The 16,725-nt window shown below is 33.8% G+C and overlaps 2 protein-coding genes and 1 long non-coding RNA gene across 8 annotated transcripts in view; 2 read left to right on the forward strand and 1 right to left on the reverse strand.

Annotated features, from left to right (window-relative positions):
* hibadhb (3-hydroxyisobutyrate dehydrogenase b) overlaps positions 1-5,502 on the forward strand; it is a 19,770-nt gene extending 14,268 nt beyond the window's left edge. The window contains 4 exon segments of the mRNA NM_201160.1: positions 2,046-2,179; positions 2,853-2,929; positions 3,372-3,528; positions 5,007-5,502. Coding sequence (NP_957454.1) covers positions 2,046-2,179; positions 2,853-2,929; positions 3,372-3,528; positions 5,007-5,165 — 527 coding nt within the window. The 3' untranslated portion in view covers positions 5,166-5,502.
* The window catches only part of LOC101886298 (uncharacterized), a 63,370-nt gene that overhangs the window by 11,448 nt on the left and 35,197 nt on the right, over positions 1-16,725 (reverse strand). The gene's annotated exons all lie outside the window — the stretch shown is intronic.
* On the forward strand, positions 12,107-14,036 carry hoxa13b (homeobox A13b). The gene is given in 2 exon segments (NM_131194.2): positions 12,107-12,783; positions 13,171-14,036. Coding segments are annotated over 2 exon segments (870 nt in total). The 5' UTR covers positions 12,107-12,155; the 3' UTR covers positions 13,413-14,036.

Below are 16,725 nucleotides of genomic sequence, written 5' to 3' on the forward strand. Positions count from 1 at the left end.
GATCATTTCAGCTTAACACAGGTTATTGGTGTGATGATGTGGAAACTATTGCATTAGAGGTGCAGTCACTTATTCGTCCGTTCATGGATTTATTTGTGCGAGTGCTTGTTCATTCTCTGATTGGTCATTTTAGTGACCTATTTACTCAACTCCACCTCCGTTGTTATTTTATATATTGGTCTTCTGTGGAACTTGAACTTGCATTTCGCTTGGGGTGGCATTGTTCACTCACCACAAATGCATTTGCAAAGCACAAGGAAGTATTTTGAAGAATGTTGCAGCAGTATTTTCATTATGTCATTGGTGTCTGGAACCTTCAAGTTTCCTAAATAACATTATTAAAATAATCCATGTGAATTTATTGATATATTTAAAGTTTAACATCATATTAAATCCTTAGATAGGAGGGGTGCTTCGGGGGCTTAAGTCCCTAATGTAATGTCAAACGCCTCTGATCTTTTGGAATATGTTGCACTTAGATAACAAAATAAATGTTATACAACCTATTTTTATTTAAGTACTTAAAATTACCACATATATCATGCGGATTCCACTTAACGCAGCATTTGTGTTGGGTAATTAAATAGTTAGCTGTTCAGCAGTACCTGTTTTTACCGGCAAGTGGGAGTGGCACTGTTGTCACGTCATCATTCATTCTTTATTTTGACGAGCTGAAGCTGATGAGGTAATAATACAACCGTTTCGCAAAGCTGAATAGTTCTAACTACTGATAAAGTTTAATATTTGTTTTCACAGTGTAAAATGTGTGTATTTTTGTCAAAATTAAATAACTGTAATTAATAAATGTAAATACATGCGAATTAATAAGAAAAACGCTAATTGTTCTAGCTTTTTAGATATGATATAGATATTTAGACATATTTCTCACATCTGCTTTATTTTCATTCAACTACAGCAATTGGTGGATGCCTTCATCCATATGAGAAATTTCTGGGATGTTCTACTTTGAGGCATTTATGAAATTTCAGCTCAAGTATGAATGAAACAAGAATTACATGCATTAAAAGTGCTACAATGCACACATCAACCTATTTTGAGGAAAACTTTGGGGCCAAGCCTCCTATCACTTTTGACAGTATGAATTTATGTATGTAGTGTCGTCCCAAATGAAACACTCGTTTTTATTTTTATTTTTACTAAGCGGAAATTCAAACTGTTTTCCTGATGTTTGACGGCTGACAAATTAGTAAAACAAATGACCAAAGTACCAAATAATACCTGCCATGAGTATTCCGCATTCACCATCAGGAGGTGCTATAATCACTCTAGTAGGTAAATACTGCTTCCACAATCCAATATAAGTTATGTAATCCAACATGAGTGCCGATAGCTCCGCCCCTTCTGCTACATGAGCAAAGCTGCGGTTGAGTGAGTGAAGTGTCCATCATTTCACACTTCATTTTAATAGTTTAGCAAGTGCATCATCCGGGTAATTAAGGTGCACTTATTTTTACAGTTTTCAATGTGTTTATACTTCAAAATGATGTAGAATAGTATATAAATACGCGATTTGGGACGCACCTCATGTCTCCTTAACCAAACACACCTGATTCAGATCATCAGCTCATTAGCAGAAACTGAAAGATCTGTAATGGGCGTAGCAACAAAGTAGACATTGAAGACATGCTGTGTTGGTGAGCCTCCAGAAACGTGGTTGAAAAACGCTGATTCATTATTCAGAACTGTCTTTGGGTCTCAGCTAAGTTTGTTTGTAGCTGTAAAAATGTGTCCATGAATGGGATTCTCAATCCAACATAATCAACTCACAATAACACCACTGGTTCTTGGATATCACCAAAGTTTTACATCACCATATTAGATGCTCAGTGCTGTTTTGTAGTCCTCTGTTTATCACAAATCAGTGCCAAAGTGGTAAATGAAACCTGTAATTTGTGGTGATCAGAAGAAAGCAAAACGTGTGTGTATATATATATATATATATACATTTTTTTTTTTTTTTTATAAAAGCAATGTATTTTACGTACACTGCATGTGATATGTGTTGTTTTCTTAATCTTCCTCAGGTGTTGGTGCTGCCACTTCTGGTAAGCTCACTTTTATGGTTGGTGGGCCAGAGGAAGAGTTCAATGCAGCCAAGGAGCTTCTGAGCTGTATGGGTGCTAATGTGGTTTACTGTGGCCAAGTTGGCACTGGACAGGTATAAACAAGAAGTCTTTGGCATAGGGCTAGAGGATATGGCAAAAATTTATATCACGATATATTTCTTAATTTCGGTTGATGCGATCTAATTTCAATATCAATATGGACAATATTATAAAGCCAGGAAAAAACTAGCAAGAATGCACACAATGAATATCTGTACCCACAAATGTCTGCAAACTGAATTTGCAAAGTCTTTAATGGCATCCAGGCTCTTATAACTTTTTTTTTTTTTTTTTTAATGAAAACAGTACGAAAACAAAATGTTAGCTTTTTATTTGTACTTAGCCTCTACACACAAGAAATGTGAAATAAACTATCAAATAAATAATAAATAATCCCAGACTCAGCTTATTTATATATAGCTGAGGTTCTGTCTGTCCATTTCTATTTGTGTAATTAATTGTACATCATCACGCAAGTGACATTATGGCTGAGCACTGAATGTCATTCAGCGACAAATAATAATATATGAGATATTATACATATGATAGTAATACATATATGCAAATTTATATCGAAATACCGGAAATTTAAAACTTACATCACCATCATTGAAAAAAATCTAACGTGATATATATTGATATTGAATTATTCTCCCATCCTACTTTGGCATTCTTGAAAAGGCCCAGATTTGTCTTCTCATAAATGCTCTTTCCTTGTTCATATAGGCAGCTAAAATCTGCAACAATATGCTGCTGGCCATTGGGATGATTGGAACAGCAGAGACCATGAACTTGGGAATCAGGTGCAGTTGACAGTTGAATTCACTATTTAACATTGTGGGCATATGTATCTAGTGAAGTGGTCTTTAGGCTCCTTGTTAGAGCAACCAACTCCCATGCAAAGAATCACTAGTTCAATCCCAGCTTAGACCAGGTTAGGTGCCGTTGGACTGGTGTTACATGGGGGGGGCTCATCCAGGATGGGGGTGAGTGTTACGGAGACCAGCTAGTAAAGTGCAGGTAAACCTCACTCCTTTGACCTCAAAAGGTGCTCTAGCAACAGACACTAGAGGCCATGGTCTTTAGCCTTTTTGTTAGAGCAACCGATTCCCATGCAAATAATTATAAGTTCAATCCCAGCTGAGAACGGGTTGGGTGCAGTAGGACTGGTGGGTTACACATACTTTTAGGTTCTACAGATTGTATTGATTTCTACTTTTTACTCTGTGCTTTTTGTATTAACAGATTAGGACTTGACCCTAAACTTCTTGCAAAGATTTTGAACATGAGCTCTGGCCGCTGTTGGTCAAGTGACACCTATAATCCTGTCCCAGGTGTGATGGAGGGAGTGCCCTCAGCAAACAACTACCAGGGCGGTTTCGGCACTACACTAATGACCAAGGTTGTCTTTAATGTATTCATTGCTTTGGAACGTATAACAGTACAGATATTTTTGGCATTTTATGGTGTTTATTAAAGAAGTGTTTAAATCATTAATATAATGGTAAATCGTTTTCATTGACACAAGGTGTGTGGACTCTTTGGAGCATCTTTAGATGTCAAATTATATTAGTCAAAACAATGATAAATATATTTGACTATAGCCCATTTCTCACTCACTGCTGTTTGAAAACGATATAATACCACAAAGTAGATTCAGATTAGTTATGTTGTTTTATTATAAATATATTTTTGTAAATATTCTAAATTGGTTAAATTCCATTAATTCCAGTTGTTTTAATACTGTTAAATTTCAGATTATTGGTTGTATAAATGTAATATAGTTATGTACATTTGGATTTTCCGTCAGTATTAAGAGCTTGATTCTCCATCAAAATATTTGAGTCATTTATAATTCAAGCTGATAGCTTTCTCAATTTTTTATTTAAAAATTTAAAAAACAGTTTTTAGTAGTTCTTCAGGCAGATGTTGATTTGTAAACTCAATTTAAACTCAAATTTATAATTAATGTTTCATTTATTGACCATTGCAGTGTTTGTTTTTGTTTCTGTGCACTTTTTTTGTTGCTTTAATTTTCAATTCAACACAGGATAAACCATTTTCCAGCATAAAAGTACTTTTTTAGTCTATTTTTTTTTAAAGAAAATCTGTGAAAATATGTTAGTGTAATATTATATTTTTGTGATTACCGTCTTCTAGGCTAAAAGATAAAACCATTTTGAAAGATGTTAAAAAAAACAGTGACTGCTAGTCAGTTTTGTGGAAAACAGTTACACTAACACTTGTTACACTGATGGACACCAATTAAACAAACAAATTAATTGTTGAACTTTGAATGTTGAACTTTTTATATAAAATTGTATTTTAGTAGAAAATATTTTTAATAGAAAAATATAATAATTTTATTGCTAATAATGCAAATAAATCCAGATGTGTTTATACAGTAGATACATAAATAAACATACTGTGCTATGTAGAATAAAAAATCAATTGAGTTATGTATTGAGTAAAAAATAGCTACTATTTAAAGTAATCTGAATCTAAATTAATTGTGTAAAATCAGCCTTTTTAAGCATGTGTTACAACTAACCTTCTGTTCGTTACAAATTACTCTGTGGGTGGGGTAAATAGTACCATTTTTACTCCTGGTACTTTTGGCAATACTGCACAAACCACAGGTCCCTCGATCATACAACCAGTCCTCATTTGTGAAGGAGGCTTTTGGTTGTTGTAAACAAAATATGGTTTGTCTAACCACATTACTTTGTTCATTATTTGGCCAAAACAATAAAGTGTTACTTTATGCCCTGCTCTGCCTTAATCTTCCTTTTACAACGACACCTCTTTGTTGACACTTAAGACTGTCATATATTTGTGATGCAGATCCCTCCTTGATAATTTACTTTTATTTAATCTTAGGATCTGGGACTTGCTCAGAATTCAGCAACCAACACGAAAACCCCAGTGCTGTTGGGCTCTGTAGCCCATCAAATTTACCGCATGATGTGTGGACGCGGCTATGCCAACAAAGACTTCTCATCTGTCTTCCAGTTTCTTCGAGAAGAGGAGGGCCAATAGAAGGCAATCCCTTTCTGCCCCTTCCACAGCCTTACCTGCCTTGCACATGACCTGACTCGCAAAACTTTGACCCAACTATGTGATTTCATTGGCATGCATGTGCTGGGAGTTATGAATGAATGATTGACTCTATAGACTGGAGTGGGAATAATTGTGTGTTTGTTCTCTTTATGCGTGTCCATAACGTTTGAAGCTGTGAGTTCCTATTGGAATCATGTAACTAAATTGGGCCCACATGTAGAATTAGTAATCCACCGATCAGTTGCTGAGATGCTGTGAATTGACGTTTTTTCTGCCTTCAGAGCTGTTCTAATTGAAATGTATTATTAAATGGTCACCAATCACAATCTTGTAAGACTCAGATCAGCTGTTACACTCCTCAATGCTCTGTTAGTAAACAGATTTGCATATGTAAAATATTAGTTTCTACATTTTCAGTCGTAGTTGCGTTTGGCGGATCTTGTTATGTTAATGATGGATCTACATGTAATATTCATGTAAATTTAAACTCTTGGAAATTAAAGTAGGAAATTTCAAGTTTTGATGGTAAGACTGATGTGTTGAAACATCCATACAAATTCATATAACACTGCCATGTTGATGTTTGTTAAATCCAGAAAGGATGGTATGCTGTGATGCAACATCGTATTTATTTTTACTTGGTCTCCTCCCTCTCTTCAAGGTCGCAGAGTGGAATGTTAACGCTTCTTTATGAAGCCTCACCTTGAATTCAGTGCTGTGTAACACAATAAAGATGAGTCAGAAAGCAGGGATTTTCCTGCATCAAGGAAATTAATAATTCAGCCTCATACTCTCTCAAGAAGAATGCTCACAAAAAAATATAATAAAATAATAAAATGATAACCTTGGATAAAACATTACATTTAATGTTTTTACATTACATTAAAAAAACAGATTTCTTTACAATTTAAAGTGGCATCTTTGAATGTTTTTTTTCTGCTGAAGATACTGTTGTCCTAAAAAAATGTAAATAAAAAAATCATACACATACCTTAGGAACGGTATTACAGAATATTTTGGCGGTTTTAAAACCTTAACTTTTCCAAACTATATATATAATACCTTGAAAACGCCTCATGCCTAGTCCAAATACATTACACCCCGAGTTAAATGGTCATTTCAAACTATCGCAATGCATGTTCTAAGGATAGAATACATATATCAGTTTGGAATGGCATGAGTTGAATCAATGACAACAGCAAATTCAGGATCCCAGTTAATAACACTGTAAAACCCAACAGTCAACTTTATCAAATGGAATGAGTGTAGTTAAAATTTACTGAAAGTTAATTCTACTCATTTGAAAAGAGTTTTAAACTAGTTTTGAAGGTAATGAGTTAATTAAATATGTCATTACTTCAATCTAAATGGAGTAAATTCACAGTACTCATAGATTTGCTTTTTGAATCAAAATGGTTTGTACCAATCAGTTTTCTCAAATGGTTTGAGTTGCCATAACTTATTGCGTTTTACTGTACTCAGTTGGTTTGAGTTCTCTTCATTTTTTGGGGTTTTACTGTGCTCAAATTGCTTCATTTATTCAAATGAATTAGGTTCACAGTACTCATTAGGATTAGTTTTTGAACTTTGAACAAATGGTTTGTTGCAATCGGTTACCTCAAACAGTTAGAGTTACCTTGACTTTTTGGGTTTTACAGTGCATAAATGTGTAATTTAAACTGTTTAGCTGACTTAGGTCACATTTCCATGAAGGTAAGAGGCGAGTGATACAACTGGGTTTATCTGATTTTTCACCCTCTCATGCTCACAACTTTTTCTCCCCATAAGAACTTTTCTTTGCCTCTTCGTCTCGCATTGTCTTTAATGTCATACTCATACCCTTCTTTTTTCCCCAAAACGAGTGGAAATGTAGTTAGTGGTATGTTTCTGATCTACCCACCAAAGAGCCACGGAGAGGCCATAATGCTAGAGGTCACATGATCACAGGACAAACCCATAAAAAGTCCATTAAGCATGGAGGCCTAAGTGCTGTGTTGTTATCTAGTTGGCAGGTCTTACAAACGGGACCATGGGGTAGCTATACTTCAGACAGCTCCAAACCCGCTAGTCCATTCTGGTGTGTTCCATTTAACGACGTTCATTGGTGACTGAAACACCTGAAAAAAATCTCCTGTCCTTTTTGTGAGGTATAGCTTGTGTAGACTGAAACATGTGAAACAAATGTTCTCAATTAAACTGTGTCTGTTTTCGTTGTTTATTTCCTATTTGTAGGACGAAAGTCTTTAGAGTCGGGATTATTATTATCATTATTATTTTTTTTGGCAAATGTGGGCACTCATCTTCGACCAAATTGCTCAATGGTGACCGAAGATGAGAAATGCATTAAAATAATTTATTCGTTGAAGGTTAGCTTTATTTACATTGTATTTAGTCACAATTATGATTTCATTATTTGTAGATTTGTTTGTAATTGGTAGCCTATTCGTTAAAGGTAAATTAATTCCAATACACGTTCTTAAAATTAACCGGACAGAAAAACTTGTTCCAAAAATGCGTGTCATCACTTAATAGTTTAACTGTAAAAACGTGTAGTGCTTAAGTAGTCAAATTTAAATGTAAAGTTCTCACTGCTTAATGTTTCGATTAATTCGCATAATTAATTGACAATCCCTAAAAACTTTAATAGCTTAAAAATTTATTATAACAGTAACATGTTTTTTGATTATACCATTTTTTTACAATTTATGTAAGCACATTTTACAACAAATAGTATGCTTAAATTGGTGTGTGTAAAGCAAAACCATAAACTTTAAAAAATTACAGTAAAATATGAACAAATTCAACTGTTGGCTTTAATAAAATGTAACACATTTTATAAATTTAAAAGTCAAATTTAATAAAACATTTTGGTCAGTCCACATTTTAGATTATTTGATTAGCTTAAACCTACAAAAAAAAAACAAAAAAACATGCTTTATAGGGTTTGTTTCTAGTAAGTATAGAGGCATTGAATTTTGTCTAATCATCAGTAACGTGTGAGGTGCTTGTACTCCCAGTTTATTTTAATGCGATTTAATTAAGTTTTTCCGTATAGCCGAAGTGCACTAAGTTTAATAACATTTTATTTATTTCTATAGGTTAAACCTTGACACGAGCTCCAGGTCTGGTAGAAATAGGATAATGTGTACTGCTAAGATTTTGAGTATAGTGTAGTTAGGTTTAACTACGTGAAGAATTCCAACATGCCATCTGAGACCCTACTATCTGTATTTTGCGAAGAAACATGTTTGATAGCTCAAAATAAATGAGAATATATGAGAATCATTTATTTACATTAAAACGTCTCACTCGTCGCCTTTGATTCAAACCTATTTTTTTCATATTTTGTGTTGTTCCATTAAACAAAACGTGTACAGGTCATTTTTACTTGTGACATATTAAACCTCATATACTTTGACCAAACTTTTGTAGTAAAACAAATTCAAAATGACTGTAGCCTATGAAATCACTTTTATTGGCATTTATTTCAGCACTTTGTCCAAAAACTATTTGTTTAGGTAACTATTATCTGCGTGTATAATTGTAGGATATCTTTTAAAAAAGAGTGAATTGGAATAGGTATATGAATTATGCATAAGCAATAATGTTAAACTGGTTTCTGAGAATTTATTTAACGGATGTTTGCACTTTGAATCATGAAGTGCCAATAAAACGATTTATTCCAGATTTTATTAAAACAATAACTAAGGTAATGCTATCTTTGTTTTGGTAAACATACAAATGCATTACTAAAATATATATAAATTTTGTATTTTTATTTGTAAAGGCTCAGGTTTTAATTACTACGCAATACTGATGGCTGGCGAAATTTCAGCACAGAGAAACACAAAATACACAAACCAATTCTCCCAATAATTAAGGTTTATGGGAAACAATGTTTAGGCAATTATATTGATGTAAAAATACTGTGAATAAACTAAGTTTTACATTTTTAAATCAAATTAATATCTTCAATATTAAACCCGCAAATATTAACTACTGGTTCGCAAATAATGACAGCCAGATGACTATGCTAGATGTAAAATATTTATCTTAATTTTTTTGAGGGACGGGTTAAAGGTGATAATGATTTTCGTATACTTATTGGATGCACTGCATTATTATTATTATTACTATTATTATTATTATTATCCTGCATTAAATTGTGAAAAATTATACAAATATGCTAAGTCATTATGTTTTTCTCCATTATTAGGGAGGCTATGTGTTTTCAGATGTGTCTGGCCATTTTTATTCCACCCGTATCGTTGTTTTCGTTTGGAAATGTATTTCTGAGCTTTTTCAGAACCTAAAATTTTAAACAACTATTTACAAGTTATCGTTATTTAATGAATAAATAAATATTTAAATGGACATTAATTCTGATCATAGTATTTTAAACTAAGTTTCAATTAAATTTATTTAGCAAAATATTATAATAAAATCACAAATAATTAAAAAGGTCTGCAGTACCAATAAGTGTGTGATATTGCGCAGTTACATTATTTTTTAAGCATGGTAAGATTTGCAGCCATACTGTGTTGTTCTCTAGCAGTAGACAACACAAAATAAGACCTCAAGGCTTCGTGGCTTTCAAATATTTACATTTAATACATGTAGTACAGCTGTCCCGACTTTGACTTTATTGGTTTTGGTTTTATTGGGCCTATTCTAAATTAAAATTATTTTAAATTCAATTACTTGCCATAACGATTTTCAAACGTCTTAAACGCTTAGTAGTAGAAAATAAGCATTTTAATAAACATCATCTCGAGGCCTTACATGCTATTTGATTGTGTACATTTAAAATGTTCTTCACATTAGGCCATTCGTATAGCTATAATCGCAGTGCTGTAACAAACAACAAGACAGCTGCGTTTAAGTCCAAGCTTGAGGAAACAATTGATTTTTAATGTTGTAGAATGACGCAGTCCGTTTACGGTCGCCTCTCCTTCGTGGTAAAATTAGCAATGGACCGAATCTTTTGTCTAGTAGAGCAACCGTTCTCACATCCGTCTTCCATTGTGAGAGGGAATCTTAATGGCTCAAGAAACCTTAAAAAGATCAAATAGTGACTTGGCGCCTAACATGCCCGTGTTTCTACGCCACCAGCGAGGTTATTTCCTGTGTAACTCTGCTGGATAGTGAGCGTATACAAACAGCTGCTTCTCGCTTACTAAAAATTGCATCGTTCTCTAACCTTGTAATGTCTGTGTTCTTGAAAAACATTGTTGTTGTGTGTTACAATAATTTGCAGATTTAGAAGAAAATAAGTTCTTTTTTTAACTAAATGCAAGGCTGCCAAGGCTGATTTTATTGTGTTATGAGAGAAACAGCGGTTTGCAGAAAACGGTATAAAAAAAAAAATATATATATATATATATATATATATATATATATATATATATATATATATATATATATATATATATATATATATATATATATAGGCCTTATGTTATCCGTAAACTATTTTTATATGCCTAAATGTTTTTACAAATAGCACAATTTTGGGGAAAAGAACCATATTAAAATATTTCATTTCAAAATGTAGGGGATTTGATAATTTATTAACCGAAACAAAAAGTACACTTTTAAGTACACCTATATTGTCTATTAAATTATATATATATATATATATATATATATATATATATATATATATATATATATATATATATATATATATATATATATATATATATATAAAGTAGCATATGTCGTGAGAAAGGCTACTATCTTATCCTCCGTGCTAATTTCAACTGAATTAAAATACGATTGATAACAATTAGATCATGATGTGATGTATCCTATAGGGCATTAGTAATCGACCTATTTAACACTAATGACCAAAAAGACGGTGATAATTAATATACTTATCACAATAAGAATAATTATCATAATATTACAAAGCTTTTCTTTACTCTGAAGTTTTTCATAATAAATCCAGCAGTGCCAAACCGGTGACATCGCTTCCAAACCCGCATAATGCAAACATAGGATCAAAACACGATCATGCTAAATTCGTGGCATCACAAACAGTATACCTTTGTGTTCCTGTTTACAATGCACTCGGAGATGTGTGGTTTTTTCCTGTCAGACGGTCTAGCCTTCAATGACAACAAGGGCCCTGACTAGACTGCAACTTTCAACTTGACCTTGGCCTCCAGCCGTGTGAAACTCATATGCAAACGAGTCTTGCCAAATTGTGGCTGGATTTCTAGCCGTATAGAGTAATAAACTGGTGGTCAATTTCATAAAGTGTGATTTGTTATTTGAGAATTTCATGAGCTTACAATGGTCAATTATATTACAGTGAGGGTTCACTGTAGCGGTGCAAAATTTTGTAGAGCAAAAAAATAAAAATAAAATAAAATTCGTAAAATTATCGAAAATTGACATTTTAAGAGTTTTTTTTTTTTTTTGGTGACTGAATAAACTGACACATCATAATGTCTTGGATCGAAGACTAAAATGAGACTTCCTTTTCTAACAAAAAAGTGCTTAACTATTAATAACATAGTAAGTCTGAAACGCAACAATTTATGCAATATTAAATGTAAAATTGTATATTTCCATTGCTTTTATTTGTACTTTAATACATGGTATTATTATTTACGAATCTTACTGAAAATCCGGTAAGAAGACAAGTAATATCCCATTGTGCAATGGAATGCCACTTGGCCTCCTCTTATGAAGCTTATCACTAGAATCTTTACAGCTATTTTTGACTAAATCCCACCACTTTGTTTCAGTTCAATGCATTACGTTTGTCATGCTAGATTGGCGTTATCTCTAGTTTAGACGTTTATCAACCTCTTTGCATGTCACGTGCCTGCTCTCGTCCAATAACAGTTGGATCCTGACGCACGCGGGGCGCATGGGTATCTGTTACTCCACTGATCCACAGCTTCTCTTTCAGTCTTGGGGAATTCTAAAAGAGCTGCTGGGCTCCATGTAGGGCGTGCTATGACAGCGTCTTTACTCCTCCATTCCCGCTGGATTGACCCGGTGATGTTTCTCTATGACAACGGTTTGGATGATATGAGCAAAAACATGGAAGGATTTGTGGGAGGCAATTTTGCTGCGAACCAGTGTAGGAATCTCATTGCCCATCCGTCTACTTTGGCTCCGAGTACAACCTACACATCGAGTGAGGTGCCAGTGTCGGGCATGGGAGAGCCTGTCAAACAATGCAGCCCGTGTTCGGCCGTGCAAAATACCCCAAGTGCTTCTTTGCCCTATGGATATTTTGGCGGCAGCTATTACCCGTGTAGGATGCCCAAGTCCTGCACGCAACCCACCACATATGGAGAAAAATACATGGACACTTCTGTTTCTGGAGAGGAGTTTCCTTCTCGAGCAAAGGAATTTGCTTTCTACCAGGGCTACTCGTCTGGCCCTTACCAGCCTGTACCAAGTTACCTTGACGTGCCAGTTGTACCTGCGCTGAGCGCTCCTTCGGAACCGAGACATGAATCTCTACTGCCTGTGGAAACGTACCAGCCGTGGGCAATCACTAACGGGTGGAGCAGTCCAGTGTACTGCCCGAAAGATCAAACACAGTCAAGTACCTTGTGGAAATCGTCTATCCAAGGTAAAATGCTGCATCTCTGCTTTATTGCCACAAATAAATCGTTCACAAATGCTTAAGCATAAAAAAGTAACCTTTAGGCCCTGAGAAAAACGAGACTATCTAATAGTTATTTGAAACTGATATTTAAAAAAGAATTAACTTGATATTACTAATTCTTAATGTTAAAAGTAGACTGAAAAGGTTTGTGATTCACAGCAGTTCCTACAACATTTCCGCACACTTATTTATGTGTGCTTTATCCGACGTATGTATTTTCGTTGGTTGCGCTGCCTCGGAGACACACCATTGTGTTATTACATTTTGCGCCCTATTATTTGATACTCTGCAATCATTATCATCTGTTTTGGCAATGACTTTTTCTTATTTTGGATTTGATCTGACCCATAGATACCGTGTCAGGTACCGATGGAGCCTCAGTACGTCGAGGGAGAAAGAAGCGGGTTCCCTACACCAAGGTTCAATTGAAGGAACTAGAACGAGAATATGCCACAAATAAGTTCATCACAAAGGACAAACGAAGAAGGATATCTGCTCACACAAACCTGACCGAGCGACAAGTGACCATCTGGTTTCAGAACAGGCGGGTAAAAGAAAAGAAAGTGGTCAACAAGTACAAGGGCATCAGTTAAGTCCTGGAGATTATTAAAACTGAAATACAAAAAGTGGTGTAAATGGAAGGACAATCACCATTATTTATTTTGAAATCCATTCCACCATCTGTTCCACGTCACGAGACTATGCGGAGATGCGCAGGAGGGAAAATGTAAATTTCAATTTCCTGTGTACATATTGCCAAGACACTGACATTGATCAAACGCAAAGATAGTGCTCAAGAACAGTGTATCCTTATTCACCACTTGATTTTTCTTTCCTTTTTAATATATAACTTTCTTTCAAAGACGTGGAAAGAATGTAAATTCATTAATGCCCTTTCAACACAGTGAAAGAAAATCAGTGAAGTAAACGAAGACAAATCCTTGCAATTCGTGTTTTTATTTTAATTTACTTTTAAAACATCACCTTTCCATAAAAAAACAACTGTACATTTATGACTGTGGATTTGCATGCTACGTGAACTGTACACTAAAGTTACCCTAAACAATGACAAAAAAGCTGTTTGCGCTTTAATTTTCTATTAATTTAATTTTTTTAATCCCGTGCGTACGTTTGTAAATACGAAGTTGCTTTCAGGCACCTGCAAAGTATAAAAATCATGTGTTATTGCAGACAGTATACAAATAAAACGCCCCATGTAATGTTTTTTTTTTTTTCACAATTTTCTTTGTATCTGTAGCCTGACTTTTCTTTTGTCAACATTTACGTCAAAAAGGTTTAACATAAACTGTTTTGCTCTTTTAAATGCATTTATGTAATTCTACTTTTATTAATGAATATGTAAAATATATGTCAGCTACTAATATAAATTGGCAAGTAGGTTAATGGCTTTGATTAATGTTTTTACCATTGATAAGGGATATCTAGAACAAATGCTCTGCAAAAGTAATTCTTCATGAGTTTGGCCGTGCCGCCATCTAGTGGCACAACTATGCACTTGCATTGACTTAATGCTATTGGGTGTTGCTCATCATCGAAGTATTAGATAACATCTGAAATTTCATTGCACCATGCAAATTAAGCTATTTGAATCTTTAAAATAAGGTATAAAAAATATGAACGAGTAGTGCGTGAAAGTCGGAGTACAAGTAATAAGTCTAAGGGCTTGATATTGGTGGTATAGGCTTTACGTAAATGTACTTCTTCATACCGGTCATGCTTTATTTACCCACGACCTAAACTTAGCTCAAATAGTGATTCCCACTTTAGCTTTTAAGTTGTAGGCTTTACTGCTTTTAATCTAAGGTTTGTCGTGCACTTTTTCCAAAACAATAGATTTACTCTTACCTTACAGAATTTCACATTTAAACAAACAAGTAGGCAATTTATGCCCATTTTTAGATTATCATGAAACAATACACACTAATACAAACGAAACACAAATACAATACAAACAAACAAAACCAAAAATAAAATAAACACGTAAACTTATTCCAAACGTTTACTGAAATCAAGATTCAAATTGAACCAAGAAACAACTAAAAGCAAACTTAAAAAGAAAATGATTGAACAGACGTGTTAAGAACTTCCAAAAAATATCTAAAGAAATCAACAGCTATTAGACAAATAACATTTTAGCGTTTTACGCAACTAAGTTTCGGATTAATATTCATGATTTAAACTTATATTGCCTACCCATATTTTGTTTTTGGATATTGGAACGTGGCTTAAATACGAAAGGGGGGTTTAAAATTTCAAAACATTAAAAATGGTATGTAGTTTATTTTTCATTTGCGCCGTGTTTATTGTTTTTTTCTGATAAATACTTTAATATTTTTCTTTTTTTAAACCATGGTTTACAAAAGACAATAGAATATCTTATAGACAAAAAATGCTTTTAGAGCAAAAATATTTTGATAAATATATATCAGTGCAGCACCTATTTACACAATAATTGTATTTTTTGCCCATTCATCCGCAAGAAGTAAAACCCATGAACACACACACACACACACACACACACACACACACACACACACACACATATATATATATATATATATATATATATATATATATATATATATATATATATATATATATATATATAAAGTCAGAATTATAAGCCCCCCTTTGAATTTTCTTTTTTTTTCCTTTTTTAAATATTTCCCAAATTATGTTAGACAAAGCAAGGAATGTCTGATAATATTTTTTTCTTCTGGAGAAAGTCTTATTTGTTTTATTTCGGCTAGAATAAAAGCAGTTATTAATTTACCTAAACAACATTTTAAGGATAACATTTTCTAGCCCCTTTAAGCTACAATTTTTTCGACTACCAAAAGAACAAATTATTGTTATAAAATTAGTTGCCTAATTCTTGGTGTTAAAAAAAAATCTGCTAAACAGAAATTGGGGAAAAAATAAACAGAAGGGCTAATAATTCTTACTTTAACAGTGTGTGTGTGTGTTTATATATATATATATATATATATATATATATATATATATATATATATATATATATATAGTTGAAGAATTATTAGCCCCCTGTATATTTATGTTAAACGAAAAGATTTTTTAACACATTTGTAAACATAAATTCTAATCACTAATTTCTAGCAACTGATTTCTTTAATATCCGCCATGATGGCAGTACATACTAAATGTTTTTCAAAATACTAGTATTCAACTTAAAGTAAAATTTACAGATTTAATTGGATCAATTAGGCTGACTAGGCATGTTATTGGTAAATATTGGTAATTAGGCAAGTCATTGTATAGCAATGGTCTGTTCTGTAAACAGCTGAAAAAAATTGCTTAAGAATGCTAATAATATGGACCTTAAAATGGTTTTAAAAATAACCTAACACACACACACACACACACACACACACACACACACACACACACACACAGCAATAAGTGGAAATAATTAGGGCGAATGGCAGTAGGTAGTGCTGTTGCCTCACAGCAAGAAGGTCGCTGGTTCGAGCCTCGGCTCAGTTGGCGTTTCTGTGTGGAGTTTGCATGTTCTCCCTGCGTTCGCGTGGAATTCCTCCGGGTGCTCCGGTTTCCCCCAAAGTCCAAAGACATGCGATACAAGTGAATTGGGTAGGCTAAATTGTCCATAGTTTGTGTTTGTGTGTGTGTGTGTGTGAGAATGTTTGTGTGGATGTTTCCCAGAGATGGGTTGCGGCTGGAAGGGCATCCGCTGCATAAAAACTTGCTGAATAAATTGCGGTTCATTCAGCTGTGGCTAATACAACTATTGTCAAACAATCTGATACACTGAATCGTTTTCAGTAATAACTACTAATGAAAATTATCTCTATGTGGGATCTGAAGGCAAATTATGAGCTGTCGCTTCTATAAGCGTCTGGGTAGATG

The sequence above is a fragment of the Danio rerio genome, chromosome 16, assembly GCF_049306965.1.
Source record: "Danio rerio strain Tuebingen ecotype United States chromosome 16, GRCz12tu, whole genome shotgun sequence".
Lineage (NCBI taxonomy): Eukaryota > Metazoa > Chordata > Actinopteri > Cypriniformes > Danionidae > Danio > Danio rerio.